The sequence below is a fragment of the Anarrhichthys ocellatus genome, unplaced genomic scaffold (assembly GCF_004355925.1).
Source record: "Anarrhichthys ocellatus isolate YVR2014 unplaced genomic scaffold, GSC_Weel_1.0 scaffold24, whole genome shotgun sequence".
Lineage (NCBI taxonomy): Eukaryota > Metazoa > Chordata > Actinopteri > Perciformes > Anarhichadidae > Anarrhichthys > Anarrhichthys ocellatus.
Genome location: NW_022280054.1, coordinates 5,067,850 through 5,091,364, shown reverse-complemented (window position 1 = coordinate 5,091,364; position 23,515 = coordinate 5,067,850). Strand labels below are relative to the sequence as shown.

The 23,515-nt window shown below is 42.2% G+C and overlaps 1 protein-coding gene across 4 annotated transcripts in view; it reads left to right on the top strand.

The window, feature by feature from the left end:
* dync2h1 (dynein cytoplasmic 2 heavy chain 1) overlaps window positions 1-23,515 on the top strand; it is a 94,301-nt gene that overhangs the window by 10,655 nt on the left and 60,131 nt on the right. For 3 of the 4 annotated variants that reach the window (XM_031860490.1, XM_031860492.1, XM_031860489.1), the window contains exons 23-57: window positions 96-245; window positions 457-662; window positions 1,282-1,437; window positions 1,562-1,676; window positions 2,256-2,426; window positions 2,705-2,863; window positions 3,566-3,634; window positions 3,835-3,989; window positions 4,484-4,616; window positions 4,718-4,835; window positions 5,013-5,125; window positions 5,264-5,377; window positions 5,527-5,677; window positions 8,332-8,537; window positions 9,684-9,866; window positions 9,968-10,150; window positions 10,339-10,562; window positions 10,909-11,024; window positions 13,357-13,556; window positions 13,782-13,913; window positions 14,132-14,264; window positions 14,485-14,692; window positions 14,799-14,928; window positions 15,197-15,352; window positions 15,633-15,892; window positions 16,738-16,984; window positions 17,097-17,248; window positions 17,444-17,588; window positions 17,927-18,029; window positions 19,925-20,089; window positions 21,676-21,794; window positions 22,007-22,255; window positions 22,542-22,650; window positions 22,955-23,068; window positions 23,243-23,385. In XM_031860490.1, the coding sequence (XP_031716350.1) occupies window positions 96-245; window positions 457-662; window positions 1,282-1,437; window positions 1,562-1,676; window positions 2,256-2,426; window positions 2,705-2,863; window positions 3,566-3,634; window positions 3,835-3,989; window positions 4,484-4,616; window positions 4,718-4,835; window positions 5,013-5,125; window positions 5,264-5,377; window positions 5,527-5,677; window positions 8,332-8,537; window positions 9,684-9,866; window positions 9,968-10,150; window positions 10,339-10,562; window positions 10,909-11,024; window positions 13,357-13,556; window positions 13,782-13,913; window positions 14,132-14,264; window positions 14,485-14,692; window positions 14,799-14,928; window positions 15,197-15,352; window positions 15,633-15,892; window positions 16,738-16,984; window positions 17,097-17,248; window positions 17,444-17,588; window positions 17,927-18,029; window positions 19,925-20,089; window positions 21,676-21,794; window positions 22,007-22,255; window positions 22,542-22,650; window positions 22,955-23,068; window positions 23,243-23,385 (5,487 nt within the window). The remainder of the gene's footprint in view (window positions 1-95; window positions 246-456; window positions 663-1,281; window positions 1,438-1,561; window positions 1,677-2,255; window positions 2,427-2,704; window positions 2,864-3,565; window positions 3,635-3,834; window positions 3,990-4,483; window positions 4,617-4,717; window positions 4,836-5,012; window positions 5,126-5,263; window positions 5,378-5,526; window positions 5,678-8,331; window positions 8,538-9,683; window positions 9,867-9,967; window positions 10,151-10,338; window positions 10,563-10,908; window positions 11,025-13,356; window positions 13,557-13,781; window positions 13,914-14,131; window positions 14,265-14,484; window positions 14,693-14,798; window positions 14,929-15,196; window positions 15,353-15,632; window positions 15,893-16,737; window positions 16,985-17,096; window positions 17,249-17,443; window positions 17,589-17,926; window positions 18,030-19,924; window positions 20,090-21,675; window positions 21,795-22,006; window positions 22,256-22,541; window positions 22,651-22,954; window positions 23,069-23,242; window positions 23,386-23,515) is intronic. The other variant, XM_031860491.1, reaches the window with a different exon arrangement.

The following is a 23,515-nucleotide window of genomic DNA, read 5'->3' as shown; positions in this document are numbered from 1 at the left end:
AACACAGTGTCTTGTAATTCCAAATGCGATGCGCCAAATGTTTGACATGAAATGTAAATAAACGAACTAATAGTATACTGTATGTATGTGTATAGATCCTACCTCAGTTCCAGTGTGCTGAGGAGAAGAACCGCTTGCTGAGAGCAGTGGCTGGGGGGGGCCTGGACTCGCTGTCCTCACTGAGGGCCAAGTGGGACAAACTGGAGCTTGTCATGGAGAGCCACCAGCTTATGATCAAAGATCAGGTGACTCACAAACACACACACACACACACACACGTTGGATCATGTCTAAAAAAATTCTTATCAAAGATTTTCTGTAACAGCAGCTTTTTGAGACTTCTTCTTTTCCTGTTCTACCTTTCCTCTCCTTTGCCCATTTACCCCCAAAATCACCCCGTCCTTTCTTTCTCTGGCTGTGTGCTACTTGCTTTCTCTTGCCCTGTTCCTCCTTTAGGTGGAAGTGATGCGAAGCAATGCTGCTGGTCGTATCGACGCCTACAGGGCGGACCTTGACAGGTTCAAGGCCCGCTGGGACCAGCTGAAGCCTAAAGATGAGATGCTTGAGACGGGTGATCATGCTGCCCTTGTTGCGTGCCTCCAGACCATCAGAGACAAGCAGCAAGAGTTCCAGGAGCTCGAGCTTGTGCGCAGTAAACTGCTGTACGTTTTTTTATTTTTTAAGTGCTGTATTTATACTTTTTTGAAGGATGTTTATTGCATTCATCTTTTTAGAACACGCTGTGGTTCGATGAAATGTGGTTATGCTGTGGCCAGAAAATAGCGTCTAATAATAATAATATTAATAATTTATATTGGTGTGATTGTGCTTTACTAAATCTGATGTGATGAGATTATAGCCATAAATCTAACTAATGATTCAGATACACTGTAAAAGTTAGCGACTCAACAGGAAACAGCGTCTTGATTTCGTTTTTTTAATGTCCTTGGGCTTACTGCTCTCTGTTTATCTAGAGATCTATTTTTCTATTTGAAGTTACTCGGTATTATTACTGATGCAGACCAAATCTGAAATGAGAAGAAATACTATATTTATTCATGGCCACCTCCCAATTAAACTACAGCCAGAGGCACCTGCTGCCCCAGACTAGAACTTCTCCTACTTGTGAAGTTTCATATTCTTCCTACAAGATGTGAGGTCTCAGCACAATCAAATAAATATAAAGTGTGTGTCTTACACATAAGTTAATGATGAGTGCCTCTCCTGAATTGCACATGCCAGCACTGTTGAATGAAGGCTTGACTTCTCTCCTCTCCTCAGTGAGGACTGTGCCTATTTTGACCTGGGTTCTCCAGATTTCACTCTGGCAGAAAAGACAAAAACAGACATGGAAGAGTACAGCCAGATGTGGGGTCTGTATGAGGAGTGGCAACAAGGCTTTACAGAAAAGGCCCAAGAGGACTGGATCACATTCAGGTAGGGAGGGGGTTAAGTTGAGACCTGGACCTCAATCTTCATGATTTGGATTGTTTTCTCTTTTTTTTGGTCACTATTCTGTTTTCAATTGTGTGTTAATGTGTATGATTCTGTTGTTTTACAGGAGTAAGACATATGCGTTTGAGGAATTTCTGTTTGCGTGGCAGGACAGACTTAGGAAGCTGGAGCAGCCTACTGTCATGTCTGTTAAGCTGCAAGGCGAAGTGGACAAATACAAGGTAGACAGTAGTACAGTCGGGGGAATAACATAATCATCATTCTTCATGTGTTTTGAAGGAACGCGCCTCAAAATCTTAAGCAAGACCCTCGAGCAGGACTTAAAGGCTACAATGTTTATTACACTCGACAATGAGTTTTGGATGATTTACTGACAATTCAGCTGTTCAGCCTGTAAGGGTGTTAAAATATTAGTCAGTGTAGTATAATGGGAGAGCAATCACCAAATTCAGAAGGCTTCTTCTTTTGGGTGACATACTTTTGTTCAGAAAATGACACGACAATCAGCTTAATGCAATACATTTTGTGTAAGTAGAAGCTTTTTGTGTGTGACACTAGAAGAAAGGTTACACGATCATCAAAATCAAAAGGGTTTAACCTCTGGGGACCATAACATGTTGAGCAGATGACACGGTTCTGAATATATACTGTTTGTAACTATACCAAACAAGAAAAAAAAGAAAGCATCCGTGTTGGAAAAACTGTAGATGAATGGTTAAAGTTTTTTCTTTGACACAAGATTTGATATGACTGTAGATCTCACATCCTTTATTTTCACATTTTTTCATCTGCATGTCTAGAACCTGGTGCCAGTGCTGAAATATGTGCGTGGGGAGCACCTGTCCCAAGACCATTGGTTGGACATGTTCCGTTTGCTTGGCCTTCCAAGAGGGACAACTTTAGAGAGACTCACCTTTAATGACCTCCTCGGTGTGGCGAACACCATCGTAGAAAAGGCTTTGGAGCTTAAGGTATGTGGGCACACACTTATGCAAATACATACAGGGGGGAAGCCTACACTTCTATAGGGACACACACTTCTGGAAATTGCTCATATTTAGTTTGGCCTTTTTAAGTATGCGGCTATGATTTATCAAAACATATTAATCCTTATGGTTATAAACATTAAGTCCAGAGAAGTAATACAGGTGGGTCTTATAGGATAAATGTATATGACGTTTGTGTGTGTGTGTGTGTGTGTGTGTGTGTGTGTGTGTGTGTGTGTGCGTGCGCACGCTCTTGTATTTAGGACCTGAACAGTCGTGCTCAGGCTGAGGTGACAGTCAGAGAAGCACTGAGGGAGCTGGATTTGTGGGGAGCTGCAGCTACCTTCAACCTGACGGAGTACACGGACAGCAGCCGGCGCACTCTCACCCTCATCAAGGACTGGAAGGATATAGTCAACCAGGTAGACGCACAAGCACACCGAAACAAACAGATGTGGACTCACGCGCTGTATATCAACACAAAACAAACACTTACTGCATGATGTCACGCAGACTTAGGGTAAGTCTTCTTGAGCCTTGGCTAACTAAAGACAGAATGCCGTAAAGTTTAATGCAGGCAGAGGAAGATAAATTTAAATGTTAACTTTGATGCACTCAAATATTTGCTAAGCAGTTTAACGCAGCAGTTACAGTGTGAGGGCTTAATATTTTCATAATTTTATTAGGCCAAGCACAAATAGCCTTGATGTGCTTTTCAGATCTAACTGCTGGGAGTTTCGGCACACCACTGAATATTTAATTAAATCTGCAATTATTGAACCCATTTTGAAGAAATCCTCTCTTGAACAGTACTTAATTAGCTGCCCTGTGAGGTGTGAGCCAAAACGCTGGACTTTCAGCATAATAATGAGACAGTATACAAAAGTGAAGTCTGCATGCAGAGCAATGCTTTTGAAAACTTTTGAAAACTCCTTCAGCTGTTCTCTAAATTTCCCTTTTTAAAAAAAATTGCTTTTGATAATCATTATTTCAGACAGGTCACTAAAAGTGACCACTTGATGGATGGACTTGGAAGGCATGGGAATGCATATCTACTGGCACCATTAAACAAATTGATGAGGATTATCAAACATTGGCTTTATCACCACTCTGTGCCCGTTCAGGTGGGAGATAACCGCTGTCTGCTGCAGTCTCTGAAAGACTCGCCCTACTACCGCAGCTTCCAAGACAAGGTTAGGTCAAACAAATCTACCAATACGCTTTTATAATCTTTACTGCTTTATTTTTAAATCTCCCCAGCCTTTCTGTTTATTAAAGATGCAGTATGTGTTTACTCAATCGAATGATTGCAAATTTTTAGTTATTTGTTGTTTACAAATCCGTAATGAAGCAGCTCTAGCCGATGTTAAATCTTTGGTCTATGTGTGTACAGGTCAGTTTGTGGGAGGTCCGTCTATCAGACTTAGACGAGTACCTGCTGAGTCTGAATGCCATCCAGAGGCGTTGGGTTTATCTAGAGCCCATTTTTGGACGAGGGGCATTGCCCCGGGAGGAGGCCCGCTTCAAACGTGTTGATGAAGACTTCAGGTACTCTCTCTCTCTCTCTCTGTGTGTGTGTGTGTCACATCCAGAGAGCTGTTGCTCTGTATTGTAAATTGTTTGTCAGCCAGAGTAATGTAGGTCAAATGTGGATCTTTTAAATTTGACCTAGCGATAGCAGGCACATTTCCCTTTCCCAGAAACTCCCCGTCTATAACGAAGCACTATCCATTGTATGTGGAACAACCTCACATTTAAGCTTAAAGTTGGCATTTAAACCTCAGTCATTGTTTCATTCTATATCCACTGTTGTTCCTACATCCCATACTGATTGTACATTTTTTCTTGCTCCACAGCACATTGTTTTGTTTTGATTTATTATTAATTTTCTGTTCAAACGTTCAGGTTTAGTATGCTTAATATTCAGTATAACAGTAGGTGTGTCTTTTTCTGGGATAAATGGACAGATATCATTTGTATTACAGGGAGAATGTGTTTTATCCACATTCAGTAACACAACACGGTCTCTATTTGTGTAACAGGTCCATAATGTCAGACATTCAGAGAGACAACAGAGTTGTTTCTCTGAGCTCAAGGGCTGGCATCAGAAACTCTCTGGTCACCATACTGGACCAGCTGCAGCGCTGCCAGAAGTCACTCAATGAGTTCCTGGAGGTACACACACACACATACATTGTTGTACGCAAAGACTACATACAGTACAGTATGAGTGTTAAATATCACAACTTTTTTTTTATTGTGTGTGGTTGTCGCAGGAGAAGCGCTCTGCCTTTCCACGGTTCTATTTCATAGGAGATGATGATCTGTTAGAGATTCTTGGTCAGGCAACCAACCCGACTGTCATCCAGTCACATCTCAGGAAACTCTTTGCAGGTCAGAAACCCCTGTTCTTTTCTATGCGCTTGTCTTTTTTCTTATACTGTGCTCATTTCTGTTTCTCCACGCTGTTATCCTTTTGCTCGGCTCTCCTCTCATCATCCTCGTATCCCTTGTATCACGGCATAATCTGTCGGACAGTGACGATAATCTGCGTGCGTATTGTCCATTTAGGCATCCACAGTGTTGTGTTTGATGAGCAGTGCCAGCACATTGTTGCCATGTGCTCTTTGGAAGGAGAAACTGTACCACTCAGAAACCTCATACGCATCTCCAGCCTCGTGGAGGTAAGTTTTGTAAGAATGTATATGCTATATGTTCTGTGTTGGATGTAGAGTATAATTGATGACACACTTTCCAGCTTCGTATGTACAGTACGCTGTTTTTATTTGTAGCTCTGTGTGAACTGTTGTCCGTCTTTCTAGGTGTGGCTAAGTGAGCTGTCTGTGGAAATGAAGGAGACTCTGAAGCACCTGCTGTTTGAATGCATATCTGCAGGGAAGAAAGGAGAGGTGGACCCCTCCTGCTACCCATCACAGGTACACACACACTTTCTACACAACCCACAATACTTAGTTGAAGTTGAGATCCAAGACCACATACTGTATGTCAGTAATTTGTGACCCAGGATGTGAAAAAAACATCTTAATTACGCTGACGTGTCTGAACTTTCTTATTTTTGGTTTAGATTCTGTGTCTGGCTGAGCAAATCCAGTTTACTGAAGACGTGGAAAGAGCTCTAAAAGAGCAACATTTGCATCAGTTGGAGCTGGAACTCAATGCCAAATTAGAGCACTACACTACGGTGGAAACCAGCTCTGACGATCACGCTAATACAGGTACTTCTGTTTGTGTGTGTGTGTGTGTGTGTGTGTATGCATTGGTGAATTTATTTGCGTCAGTCTCAGACCGGTGTAACTTCAATGTACTGACTTTAAAGATGTCAGCTGTAGCTTGTTGTTCAAGTTGCTCATGTGGATCTGTCTTGACCTCTGTTTGTGTCAACTCCCATCTTTTCAATGACTTTATATGTGCTGCCTCTAAAAATGGGCTTCAAATTCAGTCTGAACACACTCTGAGTATGCTAACATGTTAGCCACAGCAACTTTAGAAGGTAGTAATACTAGTGCAGTTCAAAACGTGCCTGTTTAGAAGAGGCCGGTATAACTTTCGAGAACCGCTTCACACACACTTGACACTGCACTTCCTTGGGTCCTGAGCAACACGCTTGCCAAATGTGAAGTGGATCGGATGAAGGGTTCCCTGGAAAATCACTAATAAATACTGTATGTCCCGTTCATCTCTGGTCTGTCCGTCAGGTTTCTCTTTCTCTTATCTGTTCTTGAATGTACTTTATAGAGCCACGGAGAGCAAGCTGTACTCAGCATGTCGTTCGGCGGTGTAGCAGTTAATATTGAAGCAAGCGACGGGGAACAAGCTGTACCCAGCATGCCGTTCAGCGCTATCACAGTTAATAGGGCTTCCCTCTCAATACACTGTCCAGTGTGTAGACAACGCACTACTGATAGATGTGTCCCGTAGATTCCATGCGTTATAGTTAGATGCCTGGTGATGTGTGACTGCCAGATCGTTTTGGACTTTTTCTGACCACCAGCGGCCAAAATGCATGAATGCCTTTTTAAACATTGGCCTGGACACATTTCATGCATGTTGAATAAATGTTAAACTCTGATCTGTATCTAAGTCATTCAAAATTGAGGTGACAAAACAACTTGTGACGCATGAGACCGATACAAACTCAGACAGGAGAAGCTGAAAGAAGCAGCACCCTGTGTGATGTTGTTTTTGTCAAGAGATCATTAAAGGCTCTGACATGTTTAACATTTTTAAATGATGCTCAGGAGGTTGTCCTGCTCTTTTTATCCCCATTTTCTTCTGCTTTTTTTTGGTTTGTGATCAAATTCCTGATAATGTCAACCTCCCCAATTTGCCGTGCTCTATAAACGCTTGATACTTACGACTTGCTTTTTTCGTGACACTATCAGACTCCCTCTTGTGTTTCGAAGGATTGAGCTCTGATCAAAATCACGGGTTGTTGCTTAGGCCCGAGAGATTAATGCCAAATGACTGCTCTTGTGTAAATCTCTTGATAGCCAGTCAGACTCTAGAGGCAGTACCCTTTCAAGCTGCAGATGCACTAGCCTGCAGGCTAATTTAATGTCTTGGGGGCGGGGGCGGGGGGGGGGGGGGGCTGAATATATGGCTACATAAAACATGACAGCTGAGTTTTTCCACAGAACTTCAATTTGTAAAAAGGGCTTTTAAATTTAAATCAACGTTTCTTATTCATGCATGAGATGAAAAGCTCTTCCATAACCCTGGAAGTGGCATCATTTCACGGTACATTGCTGCAAAATTCCAAATTTCTGTCTCATGAAAATGTATCTATGAAAACAGTGCTCGTTTCAACTGCACAAAGTGTTACTATCGCCAATTCTCCTCATCAGTTACTTATTTTTTTTACATTTTTTTTTTTTTTTTTAATATCAAATATTTCAGCACAGTGCTGCGTTGCAGGTTATCATAATTGCAGATAATATGGTTCATTTTGTGACTGTCTTGCATTCAAAACTCTACCATCAATACTCACTTGAAATTGAACCCATTTCCATAATATCTCATTAAATGACTGGCTCCCTAAAACAGCCAGGTAGACTGAAGAGGCTTTGGAGTGGCAGTGCTGATTAAAGTAGCTAAAGTAATGGCAGGAAAGATAATTGAACTACCCAGTCCACATAAATGGGCTATAAACCCAGGTGGGGAGTGAGCGTGATCTCCTCTGACACAGGCCTCTGGCAGAGAGACAGGACAAGATGGTGTTCATTTGGCTACTTTTTTTTAAAAACTTTTTTTAATGTTTTTTATGTCATTTTTATGCATTCATAGGTCAGGGATATTGACTTTCCAGAATATTAATGTGGCTGTATTCATGTCATAGCAAGGTTTCCCTCTCTAAGTGGTTGGTCGTTTACACAGCGAGGGGTTCCGTTTATTCTTCCCACCGATTGATTCAATCCTGCATTTTTCTTTTAAGCAGCTGTAAAACACGACTGTTTTATGGTAACAAAAAGCCCATTGCCATTCTGTCTGCTTACAATAGAACCATTTATTCACAACAAAGCAGCAAAACAAGCGACCTGTTGGGACTACCTCAAGACTTTGGGTTATTGAGCCCAGAACACGAAGTAAAGTAGTAATTACTTTTTACATATTTCATGTAATTGTTCAAAGAAAGGGAGGCAGAGAAATTGAATGTAAAGTTTTTGCTTTGAACCAACAGGGGTAGGTTTATACAGCACAGTGTATAATATTTGATAATTCACTGTTTACTCCGGTGCGTATGTATTCTTTATTGGTTTGACCAGGTTGACTACTGGTTATGACATTTACAAAAGTGACCCTCATTTATAATTAAGTTTGTTATTTGCACAACTTTACCAACTCTGCCATCCTGATATTGCATGTCTTACAGAGTCCAGTGTCCTGCAGCTGAAGCTGAAGGCCTTGATTCTGGATATTATTCACAACGTCAGTGTGGTGAAGCAACTTAACCAGGCAGGAGTTACCAGCCCCGATGCCTGGGCCTGGAAGAAACAGCTTCGCTTCTACATGGGAGCAGACAAATGCTGCCTCATACATATGGTGGATGCACAGTTCAGCTATACATATGAATACCAGGTGTGTTGACATGTAGATAGACGTTTGATGCACTCTTCCTTCAAAATTGACCAAATGGACACACAGAAAAGACACACTTATGTTTCTTGGGCTGCAGTTAACCTTTTTAACTTTTTTCTGATCATTCACACTATAAAATATATATATAAAAAAAACTCAAGTGGTAATTGAATCTGCTTACTTGGTGTTCAATCTTCACTGACCTGAAAGGGTGGAAAGTGCCAAACATCAGCTTATTTGTGAGGCAACTAATTTGTGTAATTAGAAAATGTGTATTTTCACTTGATAAATGACTAAATGGTGACTAATGGTGGTCACTTGTTGTATCACACTAGTGTCACACAATGTAGTAACAGGCACCCATACACATCTGTACATGCTTGATGAGTTATAGATAGTTCTGCCCAAAGCTTCCTGCCGGTGAAATTCAAGGTCTGGTGTTACTGGGAAAGAGAATGATTGGTTACTTTGTCAGCCGTTGATCAAAGATGTGGGGGGGGGGGGTGGGGGGAACACAGGATAAACAGGAAGGCAACCCTGGCGCTCCAAAATATAAAAGCAAGTAACAACAAGGAAGGAAAAATCAAAAAGCCTTTATTATAGTGGCTAAATCATTTAAAGAGCCAACATGATGACAGCTCAGCTTGATTATGCAGGTTATGAGCCATTCCAAGCACCTCCCATGATGCTGTCACAATCCCTTAAATAACTTAAGATGATAATGATAATGGTACGGGATCTTGAGTGTTGTGAGTAATTGCCATCTTGTTACTCAGTGAGGAGATCACAAAAGATGTACTGTGCCAGTAATATCGTTGAAATTCTTATTTTCTACCTTCAGGGGGCACTGTTTATGCAGAGATGAGATGAACTGAAGATGCCTCGCTTTATTTCTCCTCTGCAGTTCCTTTAAAACACCACAAGCGAGACTCTGTCTCACTCGTTTTCATTTGCTTTGCCTGTTCTTCATTTGCTTTTCATTCCTTTCTCCCTTAATCCTTCATCTGTCTCTTTGCCTTTATCCTCTGCGGCCCCTTCCATCCTTCCCTCACTCGCCATATCTTAACTTCTGTCTGGCTATCTCACTGTGTTTCTGTCAAGGTCTTTATTGCTCACTTTTTTCACCCTACCTCTCCTGTCTCCCAGGGCAATGCGGCTAAGCTGGTGCACACTCCACTGACTGATAAGTGTTACCTGACTCTGACCCAGGCCATGGAGATGGGACTCGGGGGGAACCCCTATGGGCCCGCTGGCACAGGCAAGACTGAGTCGGTCAAAGCTTTGGGTGGGCTGTTCGGACGCCAAGTGCTGGTATTCAACTGTGATGAGGTATAAATGAATAAACACAAATATGCAATGAACATTTCTGACCACACAGACAAACACAACACAACACAAGACTGGTTATTGAGAATGTGTCTGTTTTTCAGGGTATTGATGTGAAGTCAATGGGACGAATCTTCGTGGGCTTGGTCAAGTGTGGAGCATGGGGCTGCTTTGACGAGTTTAACCGCTTAGAGGAGGCTGTGTTGTCTGCAGTTTCTATGCAGATTCAGGCCATTCAAGACTCCCTTAAACATCACAAAAACGCATGTGAACTGCTGGGGAAGGAGGTTTGTGAATAAGAAAAGATGCAGACAAACACACATACTGAACACACACAGTGCAGGTTTTCAGTCAGTCAATGAATCAGTTATGCATTTATCCACATCAAGCAATCAATGAAACTAGATTCATGCTACTGTAGTAAATAACATATTATTAATGAGAATAACTACTTATACTTCTCTTCATCCTTCAGGTGGAATTGGACCCAAACTCTGGAGTGTTTATCACATTGAACCCGGCAGGAAAAGGCTATGGAGGCCGACAGAAGCTTCCAGACAACCTAAAGCAGCTGTTCAGGCCTGTGGCCATGAGTAGGCCAGACAATGAGCTCATTGCTGAGGTCATCCTCTATTCTGAAGGCTTCAAAAATGGAGAAATCCTGGGCCAAAAACTAGTTGCAATCTTCAACTTGGCCAGGTAGAAATTCATTTTTTTCGGTTTGGGTTGAGGTTGGATGAAGTGGAATATGAAATCTTTTACAGGTTAAAGAATCATCAACTAGCTAATTATGTGTGACCTGTCTCATCAACCGGGTCTTTTTGTCTGTGTGTTTACTAAATGTTTTTGTTTGTGTTCCAAACCAAATCATAATCTGAGGGTTACATTTATTCAAAATGCCTTACTCTGCCACTACAGTCTATTGCGGTGTATTGATTTTGTCGATAAGTTGTACTCCCTCCCCTTAGCACCACAGCCGGCACTACAGTCGATTCAGACTGTTTGAATATGTGTGAAAATGTGCCTTTATGTGTGCTGCGTCCAGGGAACTGTTGACTCCCCAGCAGCACTATGACTGGGGTTTGCGTGCTCTGAAGACGGTGCTGAAGGCCTGTGGCAGTCTGCTGCAGCAGCAGAGGCGGAGTCTTGACAAGGACAAGAGTAAGATCCCCTCGGGCTATTTTTGTTATTTTAAGGTACAATATTTCTGTGAGGCTTTTTTTCCAATAGTGGAGAGTGACAGGGAAGTTTGGAGAAAGCGGGTGGCTCTTTGGCCATTACCTCGAGTCACATTCATTGCTGCCAAAAGACACACAGCCCCATAACTTGTGTATCACAATGCAACACATACAGATGCAAACATGTATGAATGGAGAGTGTATTTGACAAATGTGACTAATGCAGAGTAACAGGATTTATTTAGCAAAATACACTGCAACACGTCAGGATCTACAATCACATGTCATTAATTCTGAATTCTAAATGACCTCTGACCTAGCTCGGCCGACATATACGCCGATGTGGTCCGTCTGCAGTAAGCTAATACTATTGCCCAATACCAGATCTACTGAAAAATGTAATGTTCTCAGTGGATCGATCCTTTTGACTTCATAAAACACCAGCAGAATGCACAATCAATACATATTTGAGCAACAGTTTTTTGCAATGTTACTCATCACACTTCATGGGTCAGGAGTCTTCTAGTGCCAGTATTGAGAACTGATAATGAGAGCTACTGAAAATGACATGGTCTGACATGTCTTCACTGCGGTACAAAGGCAGAATAATCATCACTATACTGTCATGTAATATATATGAAGATTTACAACATATTAATGTCTACATTTTATTTTTCTATAACGTGTACCCTGAGAAGTACTGAAAAGGTTGCACTGAGAAATGCTTATACACAACAGGGTCACGCTACAAAATGTTTTGATAATCTCTTTGTACATGAGTGTACATCAGAAGACTCTATTGACCAGCACTTTCACTGACCGCCTCCTGTCGTCCCTGCCCTCTAAAACCTCCAATACTGACATACTATCAATTGAAATCTACTTAAACACTTTCCCTCCCTTGGGCATTTCGCTTGTCTGTACTTTTGCCCGTCTCCTTTCTCTCGTTCCCAAACACGCCAGAGTTCTGTTGTTGGCCCCTTTAGTACCTCCTTCCCTCACCACCTTACCTCACCTCCTTCTGACCTGTTGTTTCATTGTTTCACTCTCTCTGATACCTGGCTGTCGATACCACTATCGACCCACTTGTTGTCACTCGCTGCTCTCCGTTTCTCACCCCCATCTCGCTGTCATGCCCCTGCTTTTCAATACTCCCCCCCCCCACACTGTCTCTCTTCTCATTCTAGTGGGGCGCGGTGGTATTACACGTGGGGCGCAGGGGGAAATGCAGAATTTAAATTTTTTTTATTTATTTATTTTTTTAATTAATTAATAAATACATGGCGAAATGCCTGTACTTTCATGTAAATGTTTACGTTACGCCGTTAAAAGGTTACACTTGCGCATGCGCGACGGCCATGATCCTTGGCGACTCACATGTGTGGCTTAGTGTTCAAAATGAAGAGACATTTGGCAGGCGGGAACAGAAAAGCAACCGCAAGCGATGCATCCGAGACGAACAGCAAGCAGCCAAGAAGAAAATATGATGACACCTATCTTGCTCTGGGTTTCACAGTGAACGCGGTAGGAGATGAGGAGAGACCAGTCTGTGTTTTATGTCTGAAAACTCTAGCAGCGGATAGTATGAAACCCAACAAATTAAAAAGACACTTGGAGACATTACACCCCACTCACGTCAATAAGCCACTGGAGTTCTTTCAGAGGAAACTTGATGAATACCGCAAGCAAAATGCAGTGTAAAACTCTTTATAGCCAAATATTTCAACTTGTTTTGTTTAGTTTTTCACAGGTTGCACTTTATTGTTATCTTGAAAAGATGTTTAGTGCAAAACAGGTTAATTGCAGCCAATTGCAATAAGCTATTTTTTGCCAAATTGTAGTTCTTTATTGCACATATATAACTTTATTTGCATTGTTCTAACAAAGTGATTGCACATTTTATTAGTTTTTGTCTGATGGAGCAATCTGGTTTACTTAAAAGTGATTGCAAGTTTCTTTATTTTATTATTTGAAAAAGCACAGACGGAGGATAACGGAAATGTTATTTCAATAAAAATTCAACATAGACCATTTTGTTACAATTCTGTTGGGGCGGTGGGGCATGCACATTTTTCTTCCTCCAAAGTGGGGCGCGACAGAAAAAGTTTGAGAACCACTGCATTACAGGCTTTAGTAATCAGCACATTTATAACGGGGCATGTGCAAGAGCAAAATAACAATGTCTATACAAGTCATGACCTGGTGTTTTTGTGTTGTTCTCTTCTTTCATCAGTAATTAACAATTTCATATTTGTGATCATATCCTAATTCAGATTGGAATGATGAATAAATCAATCTTTTTCGTCTACATGCAGTTCAGGAGAGTAGTCTGGTGGTGCAGGCTTTGAGGCTGAACACCATGTCCAAGCTGACGTTTGCCGATATCTCCCGGTTTGATGCTCTGGTAAAAGATGTCTTCTCTGGAGTTATTTTCACCGATGTGGAGGACGAGGTACTAATGCATGCACTGGAACAAGTCTTCAAGGAGGCACGGATGGAACTTATACCCAGCCAGGTGTGTGTGGATAAAGTAATCTATTAATTAGCGGAGTATACAAATATTATTACCATGATACATGATGTCACCTGGTCCTCGTTCAGTGTTTGGGATCACTCTATACTGCAAAAAGGCTTTAACATTAGCACTGAGACACAGCAGTTGGATAGTTTGTTAGGAAGACGGTAGAAAAAAATCATATTTTAATTGCAGATTTTTTTGTTCCTCCTCTCTTTTTTCCAGCTGAAGAAAGCATTGGAGCTGAATGAACAGCTGAGGCAACGTATGGGTGTAGTCATCGTAGGGCCAAGTGGAGCAGGAAAGTCTACACTCTGGAGGATGCTTAGGGCTGCTCTCAGCAAGACGGGCAAAGTGGTGAGCAAGAGACAAACTGCCTACCTGGATCTATATACAGCAAGGAATACTGTACACTTACAACACCTAGTTTAAGATGAAACTTAAAAATCATTCAAAATGCTGTAAATTTACATATTATTGTATGAAAAGCAATTATTCCAGAGTTTATGGGTCAGTTTAAAAAAAATCTTCCCCAATCTTGTGTGCCATCTTCAACTAATGCTGTATTTTTGTAGGTGAAGCAGTACACAATGAATCCGAAGGCCATGCCCAGACAACAGTTGCTGGGACATATAGACATGGACACCAGAGAATGGGCGGATGGCGTCCTCACACATAGTGCCAGGAATGTGGTCAGAGAACCACACGGTAAGAAAGAGACACCAATGGTGCATATAGCTCACTGGTGGTCTTTGACAACTGGAATGAAGTCTACTGTAACTGGAAAAGTTCAAATTGACCAGTAAACTTTACTGGGAATGGATACAGTTTGCCTAAAGTGGTCTACGTTTGCTATACTGCAATATATATTGATGCTGACTGTATGTACGTATGTATATATATCTATATGTGTTTTTGTATTTTCTAGGGGTGAGCTCATGGATTGTGTGCGACGGCGACATCGACCCAGAGTGGATCGAGAGTTTGAACTCTGTGCTCGATGATAACCGGCTGTTGACCATGCCTAGTGGAGAACGCATCCAGTTCGGTCCCCATGTTAACTTCCTGTTTGAGACTCATGACCTTAGCTGTGCCTCACCAGCCACCATATCCCGCATGGGAATGATCTTTCTCAGGTCAGTCAGCCTATGCAGACAGGGTTTCAAGTGCACCAAATTCCATCTTGTTCATCTGGCTCGTCTCACTGTTTTTACCTTCCTCTTTTCCGACTTGTAACTTTAGCGATGAGGACATTGATGTGGGTGCCTTGCTTAAGTCGTGGTTGAGGGGTCAGCCAGAGGAGTGTTGCAGTAACCTGGAAAACTGGCTGGCAGACTACTTCCAACGAGCCCTGGACTGGGTCATCAAACAGGTCAACTTTGCCCGATCCTACTTCTACACACTGGCTCAAAAACAGTCAAACTGTGTCATTGTGCTGATTTTTAAAACACTTTCTGACATAAATGAATAAATGACCTCCACGTATACTGACCAGTGGTCATCATAATAGATTTAAATGCTGACGTCATAAGAGTGTGATGAATTCACAAAAAAACCCAAATCTTTGTTTTTTAATTAATTCAATTCCATTTTTAATCCCAACTTGTAAATACCCTTCTCTTCTTCTCTCCTTCCATCAGAATGACTTTGTGGTGGAGACTAGTCTGGTGGGTACAGTCTTCAATGGTCTGTCACACCTAAGTGCTGTTGCAGAGAGAGGTCAGTTCATCGTTGGTCTTCTTAGAGGTTTGGGAGGAAACCTCAACCTCAAAACAAGACAGGAGTTTGCCAAAGAGGTGAGGACCTCTGTTTTTTTTTTGTATGGGCAGATGGTGACTGTAAGAACAGTTTTAGTATTCAAATTGTATTCATGACTCAAACTTAAAACTTGTTTCTTACAGTAAGTGGTCTCAGCTGTTACTGATAAAAAAAATGAGGGATGAGTCATCCATCATTCAAGTGCTTACACAGGATATGCACCTGCTGCGGAATGTCTGCAATGCCACTACGCCACTACTCAGAAAGATCAGCCCTGGTCTGAATATTTTTTCCCTTGTTCTTTTTGTACTTCTGTAGTTGCTGAGCTGGGCCAGGGAAAGTCCACCAGACACCAAAAAACCCCTAGATACCTACTATGACTCTGACAGCGGCAGTCTAGCAGCCTACACATTCCATCGTCCCGAGGGTCTCTCACTGGAACAGCTCTCTCATGCACACACGCTACCTGTTATCGAGACTCCAGACATGCAAAGAGGTCTGCACTGCTTCTCCCCATGGCTCACAGCTCCGCACAGGCAGCCCTTCATGGTGGTGGGGCCGGAGGGCTGCGGAAAGGGGTAATTACAGACACATGCAGAGATGCATGCGCGCACAGAAAACACAAAAATACAGACTTTGAAACCACCTATTCAAATGTACTGAACTCATCAACTATTACATTATCTCACATTCACTCATTTAACAGCATTGCCATGATTGTTTAATATTATAAAGTGGCAGTTTCTGTTCTCGGCAAAGCTCCTGTTGGTCTGCAGGGTTAGTGAGGTCACAGTGAAAGGATTATGGCTTCTGAGGCAGAGGCTTTCAAATGTGGACAATTAAAATGATACAAGAAGCACACAATCACCACTGATATCAAAGCTTCTTTAATTCAAGACTTGACCTTTCGTGTAAAGGCACTGACAAGAATAAGACTCAGATCTGCGTAGTGCATGCGTGTCTGGTGTGTCGTTTTTCCTCAAATGTAACTGCTTCCCTCCGCAGGGCTTTGAGGAACAAGGCTTACTAAGTTTGCCTTTTAGTCTCACTCAATGTCTCCCTTTCCCATCCTCTTGTTTTGCCTCACTCTCGTCTGAAAGGTCACGGTGGCAATGAGGCACTGAGTTTGTCAGCTTAGTCTTCTGATAAAAGAACATCTAATTAATTTACATACACATGCACATCATTTACTTTCCAATTATTTTCTCTTTCTTTATGCACCCTTGGGTCTGTTCTGACGAAAATTGTTCTCTAGATCCTAAGTGACCCTCCTGCGGTCCTGGCACCATCCTAAACATATATGACATGTATAAGAGTTACGGCATTTATAAATGTGTCTGACTTTGTTAGGCCCTGTCTGGCCACATCTTCACAGTGCCTGTGTGTTTCTTGACCTTTCTTCTATTTGTTATTTTCTGTCAAGGATGCTCCTGCGCTACGCCTTCTCCCGGCTGCGGTCCACCCAAGTCGCCGTGGTTCACTGCAGTGCCCAGACCTCATCTCGCCATGTGCTCCAGAAGCTCGGTCAGACCTGCCTGTTGCTCAGCTCAAACACCGGCCGAGTCTTTAGACCCAAAGACTGTGAGAACCTGGTGCTCTACCTAAAAGACATCAACCTACCAAAACCTGACAAATGGGGGACCAGCAACCTCACTGCCTTCCTGCAACAGGTAGAGGACACATGAACAAAAAGACAAAGAAGTGAACAAAGTAGTGAATGAAGGATGGATGATTCTCTCTCTCTCTCTCTCTCATCTCTTTCTCTCCCTGTCTCTCCTCAAGGTTTTGACATATAAGGGATTCTATGATGAAAACCTGGAGTGGGTGAGTCTTGAGAACATCCAGGTGGTGGCCTCCATGTCAACAGGGGGTGCTGTAGGGAGCCATTCACTCAACTCTCGCTTCTCATCTATAGTACGTGTCTGCACTATAGAGTAAGTATGGTGCAAATGTACTTTACACATTGCCAAACAGCCTGCAATTACATTATGTATTTCCATGCATCTAAATTCGTGATGTTTCCATCATGTCTCTGTTTCACTGTTGGTGTCCCTCTAACCCTGACCCTCTCTCTTTTTTTTATTTTCCATCATCCATCTGTTTCTCTGCCTCTTTGCCTCTGCATTTAGCTATCCAGACAAGGAGCAGCTGCAGACTATCTACTCAGCATACCTGCAGCCAGTTCTCCAGCATAGCCTGGGCAGCCAGGCGTCCTGGGCCAGCACAGGAAAAACACACCAGCTGTCTGGGTCTCTTGTGCAGCTCTATGAACAGGTATTGACTTGGGCAGGATGTCCGTTCATGTTCACATTCTATTTGGAGCAACATAGTCTTGCCTGAGATATCAAAAGTATAAATATGAGCATATCTAGCTTCATAAAATTACTGTGTATCACTGTGTATATGTGTGTGTATAAATATTTGTGTATATATATAAATGATAAATAAATTAACCTCTAACAGCACAATTTGTGTGCCATCCATAGTTGCAACTTTGAACTAGCCATATGGGGCTTCATTCACTATCAGCATATCGTCAATTCCCAATGAATTGTGTCCTTCAGATATGTACAGTATGTATCATCCATTTCCTCATTTATTTCTACTGTCAGGTGAAAGCCAAGTTTACAGTGGATGACCACAGCCACTACCTGTTTACCCCCTGTATCCTCACAGAATGGGTCCTCAGCCTGCTGCGGTATGACCTCACTGCAGGTAAACAAACACACATGCAAGAATGCGCACATATTAATAGGTGTGTGTCTGAGCACCTCTCAACAGGGATAATATTGATGTTATAACCAGGCACACTCGAACCTCCTCTAAGCTAGGGAACAAATATGAACCTGGACTGGGACCAATACTCATAAAGATATCACTTTGTTCATGTGGGAACCTTGAAGAATCAGACCCATGTCCAGTAAGGGGCTTTCACTCACATTCTCAGAGCCACTAATGTCTGCAAACAGAACCACATGGATTTGTTTCTTGTCAATATTCTTTTTAGCGCAGAGCTACTGTCTCCAAATTTCACCTTTTTCTTCATCAGCTCTCTCCTCTCCTTCCTCACTTCCTCTCTGTCACTCGTCTCTCTCCCCCTCTTTTATCATCCTCTCCCTTTGCTGTCCTTTCATCTCTGCCTCTGTCTCTTTCGCTCCTTCTGTAATATGTCGCTGCTGTGATAGTGAGTCCAATCATTTATTTTAATTAAACACGTCAGAGGACACATTTCTGTTTTCCAATGCTCATCATTTTTTTACTTACTACTTCTTCTTCCTCCCTCTTTTCCCCTCTTGCTGCTTACCTTCTTTCTGGTATGTGGAAAAACCCCTCTGTTCATCTTTACTCTGTGACTGTGTTGTTGTACGTGGTGTGGTTTGAGTGTGCATGTGATCACAATATACTGTATATGAACGGCACATAACCACTCTCATAACGCCGTTTGTGGCTGCAGCAGGCAGCGGTTTTCAGCAAAAAAGCTCAAAAAAACACCAAACAACAGACAGACACAGTTACCAACAAGCTGAAGAGTCAGATAATTCTCTCAGAAGTTGGTAGAGACCAAACACAAAGCTAAAAGATAGTGTAAAAACAGCTGTTTGTGGTGTTAAAACAGCAGTTTGCAGCTTGCGTCTCCCTCTCTCGTCCTTTTCCTTCTCTCTGTGGATTGCTTCAATGGAAGAAAATGGAATTAGGGCCAAAAGTTGTCTTTACAACCACAAAAAGCAAGCAGGCTGAAACTGTCTCTCTCTGTCTATTGATCTCAGGCTATTTAGCGCTATTGATTGCTCTGAACATCGTCAATCCCCAAGATCATCATCTTGAACAGAACAACTGAGAATCTATGCAGCTGAAGGCGCAGTTAATATTGTCAGTCACAAATACAGTCTCTGATGAATCCACATATTTTGGATGGTTAATTAGGCACAACCCTTGTGTTGTATTAAAAAACAAATGTTTTTAACTCACAAATATCAATTTGAAAGACATAGAAAATGTTAAGCATGACCATTTGGCACTTTGAGTCATTTCCTTTTCCTTTGTGGTCTTTAAATGAAAACCTGGGTGTGTCAACTGTGTCTGTGCTTGACTCTCTTCTTCAGCTCCTTCAGTATAATGTGACAGACACAGTTGAAGCCAGTGGTCTATACGAGACCTCAATTGTGGCTTGTCCCTGTAGCAGTCTTTTTTTAGCTAGCAGCACTCTGCTTGTTCCTGGGGGATTTTGGTAAATTTAGTTCCCCCCCTGGAAGTGCTTTTGTCATGCCTGATCTCACCAAAAATAGCCCTTTGACTCACGTTGAGGCCTGAGTCACAGTGTAAATACCGTGCTTGTGTCTGTGTCTGTCCTGTTTGAAACTTAAACTACAACGACAGATACAGACATACTTCAAATATTTCGCTGTACCTTTTTACTCTTTGTGTTGAATGTTGTGTCAAAGTTCTGATTAGTAACACATTTCAAACAAAATCAACAAATCTCATCTTGTAAGTAAATGCAAGCATGTACACGGCTTGGATATCCTGTTGGATATTAATTCATATGTATGTGTGTGTGTGTGTGTGTGTGTGTGTGTGCATGTGTGCATATGTCATGTGTTCCTTTTTAGCTCAATCTAATGTGACAGACAGCGTGTTGGAGGTGGTAGCATATGAGGCCAGGAGGCTGTTCAGAGACCGGCTAGTTTCCTCCAAAGACCTTCACACCTTCGATAACATCCTGTCCTCCATCATACGGGGAGACTGGAGCTCTGACGCTCTCGACAACATGACTGGTATGAGATAGCTCTACTCTGGCTGACATGCACCTTCGCTCGGTTCACGCGTACAAAACAACTGTTTGCAGGCTCCGATGGATTCAACAGCCCAACATCAAGGCAAAGCAGGAAAACATCCATTACAGATTGAGTACTTGATGCAATTCATGCCAATGTTTTCAGACTGCCACTCATGCCTGAATGAAAGCTTTGATAGGCTCTGTTCTTTGACAGCTCTGCATTTAGGGCAGTTTCTCAGATAATGGTCTGTTTGCTTATTTGAAACCAGCATTATATAAATAAAATGTTTCCTTTTTTTTTATTTGGTTTGACTGACACCACTTCAAATTGTGAACAAAACAAAAATGTTTCTTATTCCCTGATCAAAAATATAGTGTCACCAGTTGTAATACTATTTTAATTCCTTGGTTGTAGCAGGGGTGAGATATTGGCAACTGGTTTTAAATCCTGTTTCGAGCTGGCAAGACTCCAATGCTACACTTGCTGCTACACTTGCCTGCCAAATCCTAGTGGGAGATCATTAAGAACAAAGTCACCCCAGAATGATGTCTCGTATTGTCCACACTGTACAGGAGGGTCCCTCAGGACCCTAAGAGGAATGAGAGTAGAAGATGAATGCAGATCCCACCTTCCTTGCATACAAATGTATGTCGTAATACTAATATATACTGTGCTCAGTAATAATCTGCAAAGCAGTACTAGAAATAGGGACAAATGCTGGCAAGAGCAAGCCATGGCCAGTTTTCTTCATGCAAATTTACATTGGAAGCCAGCATAAAGAAAACATGCAAAGAAAGCTGGTTCAACCCAGAGAGGTGTTCAAGAACTGCTGAATACATACAATGACAAATCTATAACCAAGGGCCCTTGACACTGCTTAATGAAGGCCTGCAGTGCTGGCAGTTAGACTAAATACATCAGAGAAGCAGAGGCCTAAAGGATACATGGTTCTTCATCACATCAACACATCCAAAGCATGCATCCAGCTACAGTGTCATACCAAGAACCAAATCAACACCAAGTTCAAACGCAGCATTAATGGAGGAGCTTAAAACACCAGTGCTCAGTTACATAGAGACACAAAACTGCGATATCCCAGAATGTGGCACCTGGCAGTGATTACAAGTGCGATGGCTTTTTTTTCTTGATCATCCCTGTCATCTGCTCGCCCTTCTAGGCATCGCCTAGACTGCTGGATTTAAACGCAAGCCACCTGCATTTATATCTAACCCGTGAGTTAAATGCTGCTACCTTGTGAAATGAGTGAGAAATGCCTCTTCCAGATTATGGCCAAAAGTGCAGTCCGCCCTCAAAACAAACATCTGCCTGCTTGTCTGAAACATCTGGTGTGTAATCTGTGGGATCTGAAAACAAATCAAAACTCCTATTGCACAGGTTAAACATTCAGACACACATTTTATCTTCATTTCCACACGTAGCTGACCGGGATTCATGTCTACGACAGTACTTTCCTCTACAGTGCTCGTTTTGTGTGTTTTCTCTCACCTCTGAAGACAGCCTTTGTGCTATTTGATGTACACTGTGTGTTATTATTAAGTCTGTAGTATTTCCCTTGTGTGCAGATGGCTTTTATGTGACGTGGGGAGTCTCTGAAGGGGCTGTAATGGCTCCAGGCCAGTCTCCACATGGTAAACAACTGGGACGTCTGGATTCTGCTGACTTAAAACAAGTTATACAAAAGGTACACAGTGAGAAACTGTTGTGCGGTGTGGTGTGTATGTGGGTAGTCCTGTTGGATTAGGTATGCGTTTCCTGCTTTTATCTTTGTGCCTCAGTCTTGTGGTTGTGTTTCTTTGTATTTGTTGGTGCAGCTCCTCACCTGTGTGTGTGTGTGTGTGTGTGTGTGTGTATGTGTGTGTGTGTGTGTGTCCCCCCCCCCTTTCCTTCCTCTAGGGAGTAGTGCTGTACAGCCGTGATAACAGGGAGCTGGATCTCCTCCTGTTCTGGGAAGTGTGTGACTTTGTGTCCAGGGTGGATCGGGTCCTGAGCCGACCCGGTGGCTCTCTGCTTCTGGCAGGCCGGAGTGGAGTGGGTCGGCACACAGCCACGTGCCTGGTGTCACACATGCATGGATACACATTGTTCACGCCCAAAATCTCCCGTGGCTATTCTCTTAAGCATTTCAGCAATGACCTCAAGACGGTAAGAATGGGTTATCTTCTTTTCTTTTTTTGACTAAACTGGTTCATATTGTGCCAATCTAACTGATTTTTGCAGAATGTGCTCGATAATTGGATAAGTGTTTTTTTGTTTTTTTTACATTTAAATTGCCAAATTCATTGTTAAATGCCACCTTAAAGTAGCAACTAAAACATAAATGCACAGATCGGTTGCAAAGGGAACTTTGGTGTCAGTATAGCTGTGGTGTGTCGTGTTTACATGTATATTAAACATATATTGTATGTGTATGCATACTGTGTACGTGTAGGTGATGCAGCTGGCAGGTCTGGAGGGCCAGCAGGTGGTTCTGCTTTTGGAGGACTATCAGTTTGTTCACCCAGCTTTCTTAGAGATGATCAACAGCCTGCTGTCATCAGGTGCGTATTGTGGTTGTTTGTTTTCCCTTACTCCAGTTTTAGAAAAGATTTGACTTTTTAGACCTCAAGGGATACAACTTCTGTTCAGGGTTAAGGCTAGATTTTGGATTAGGTTAATGTAAGTAATAAAGAAAATGTGAAATACACTTATTCGCTTTCTTTTGTGTTTGTATACTGTACTGGTAATTTTAGCAAAACAATGCAGCACCGATCAGAAGTTGCAGTTTGAATGCGTCCTGGCCCAACTATCTTGTATTTAGTTTCTTCATCATTTCTTTGTGTGCCTGTGTATGTTATCTTTCAGGTGAAGTTCCAGGTCTGTACACTCCAGAGGAACTGGAGCCTCTCCTCTCCTCCCTCAAAGATGCTGCTTCGCAGGATGGGTTTACCGGACCACTCTACAACTACTTCTCTCATAGTTAGTACTGTATATTGTCTGTATTTTATTCATATTTTCCTTCGCATTGACCCCTATCGTCTCTGTTTCTCTGCTCTTTTGCTTTGTCTCAAACAACATTTTTTGATGGACTCCTCCACTGTTTTTATACTCCAACTGCTGTGTAACTCTGTGTGTATCCCCCCCCCCCCTTAGGAATTCAGCAGAACCTCCACATTGTTCTGCTCATGGACTGCTCCAACTCCAACTTCACCATCAACTGTGAGAGCAACCCAGCTTTCTATCGCAAGTGTTCTGTCCAGTGGATGGAAGGATGGTCTGAAAGCAGCATGAAGAAGGTCAGTGATAGAGGATGATAAACAAGTACAGTGACATGATAAAAAAAAACAGATATTACCGTACATCAGCAACTGCTGATAAAGTTCACGCCAGTATTTAAGATCCATAAATCTTGCAAGAAGTGTTGAG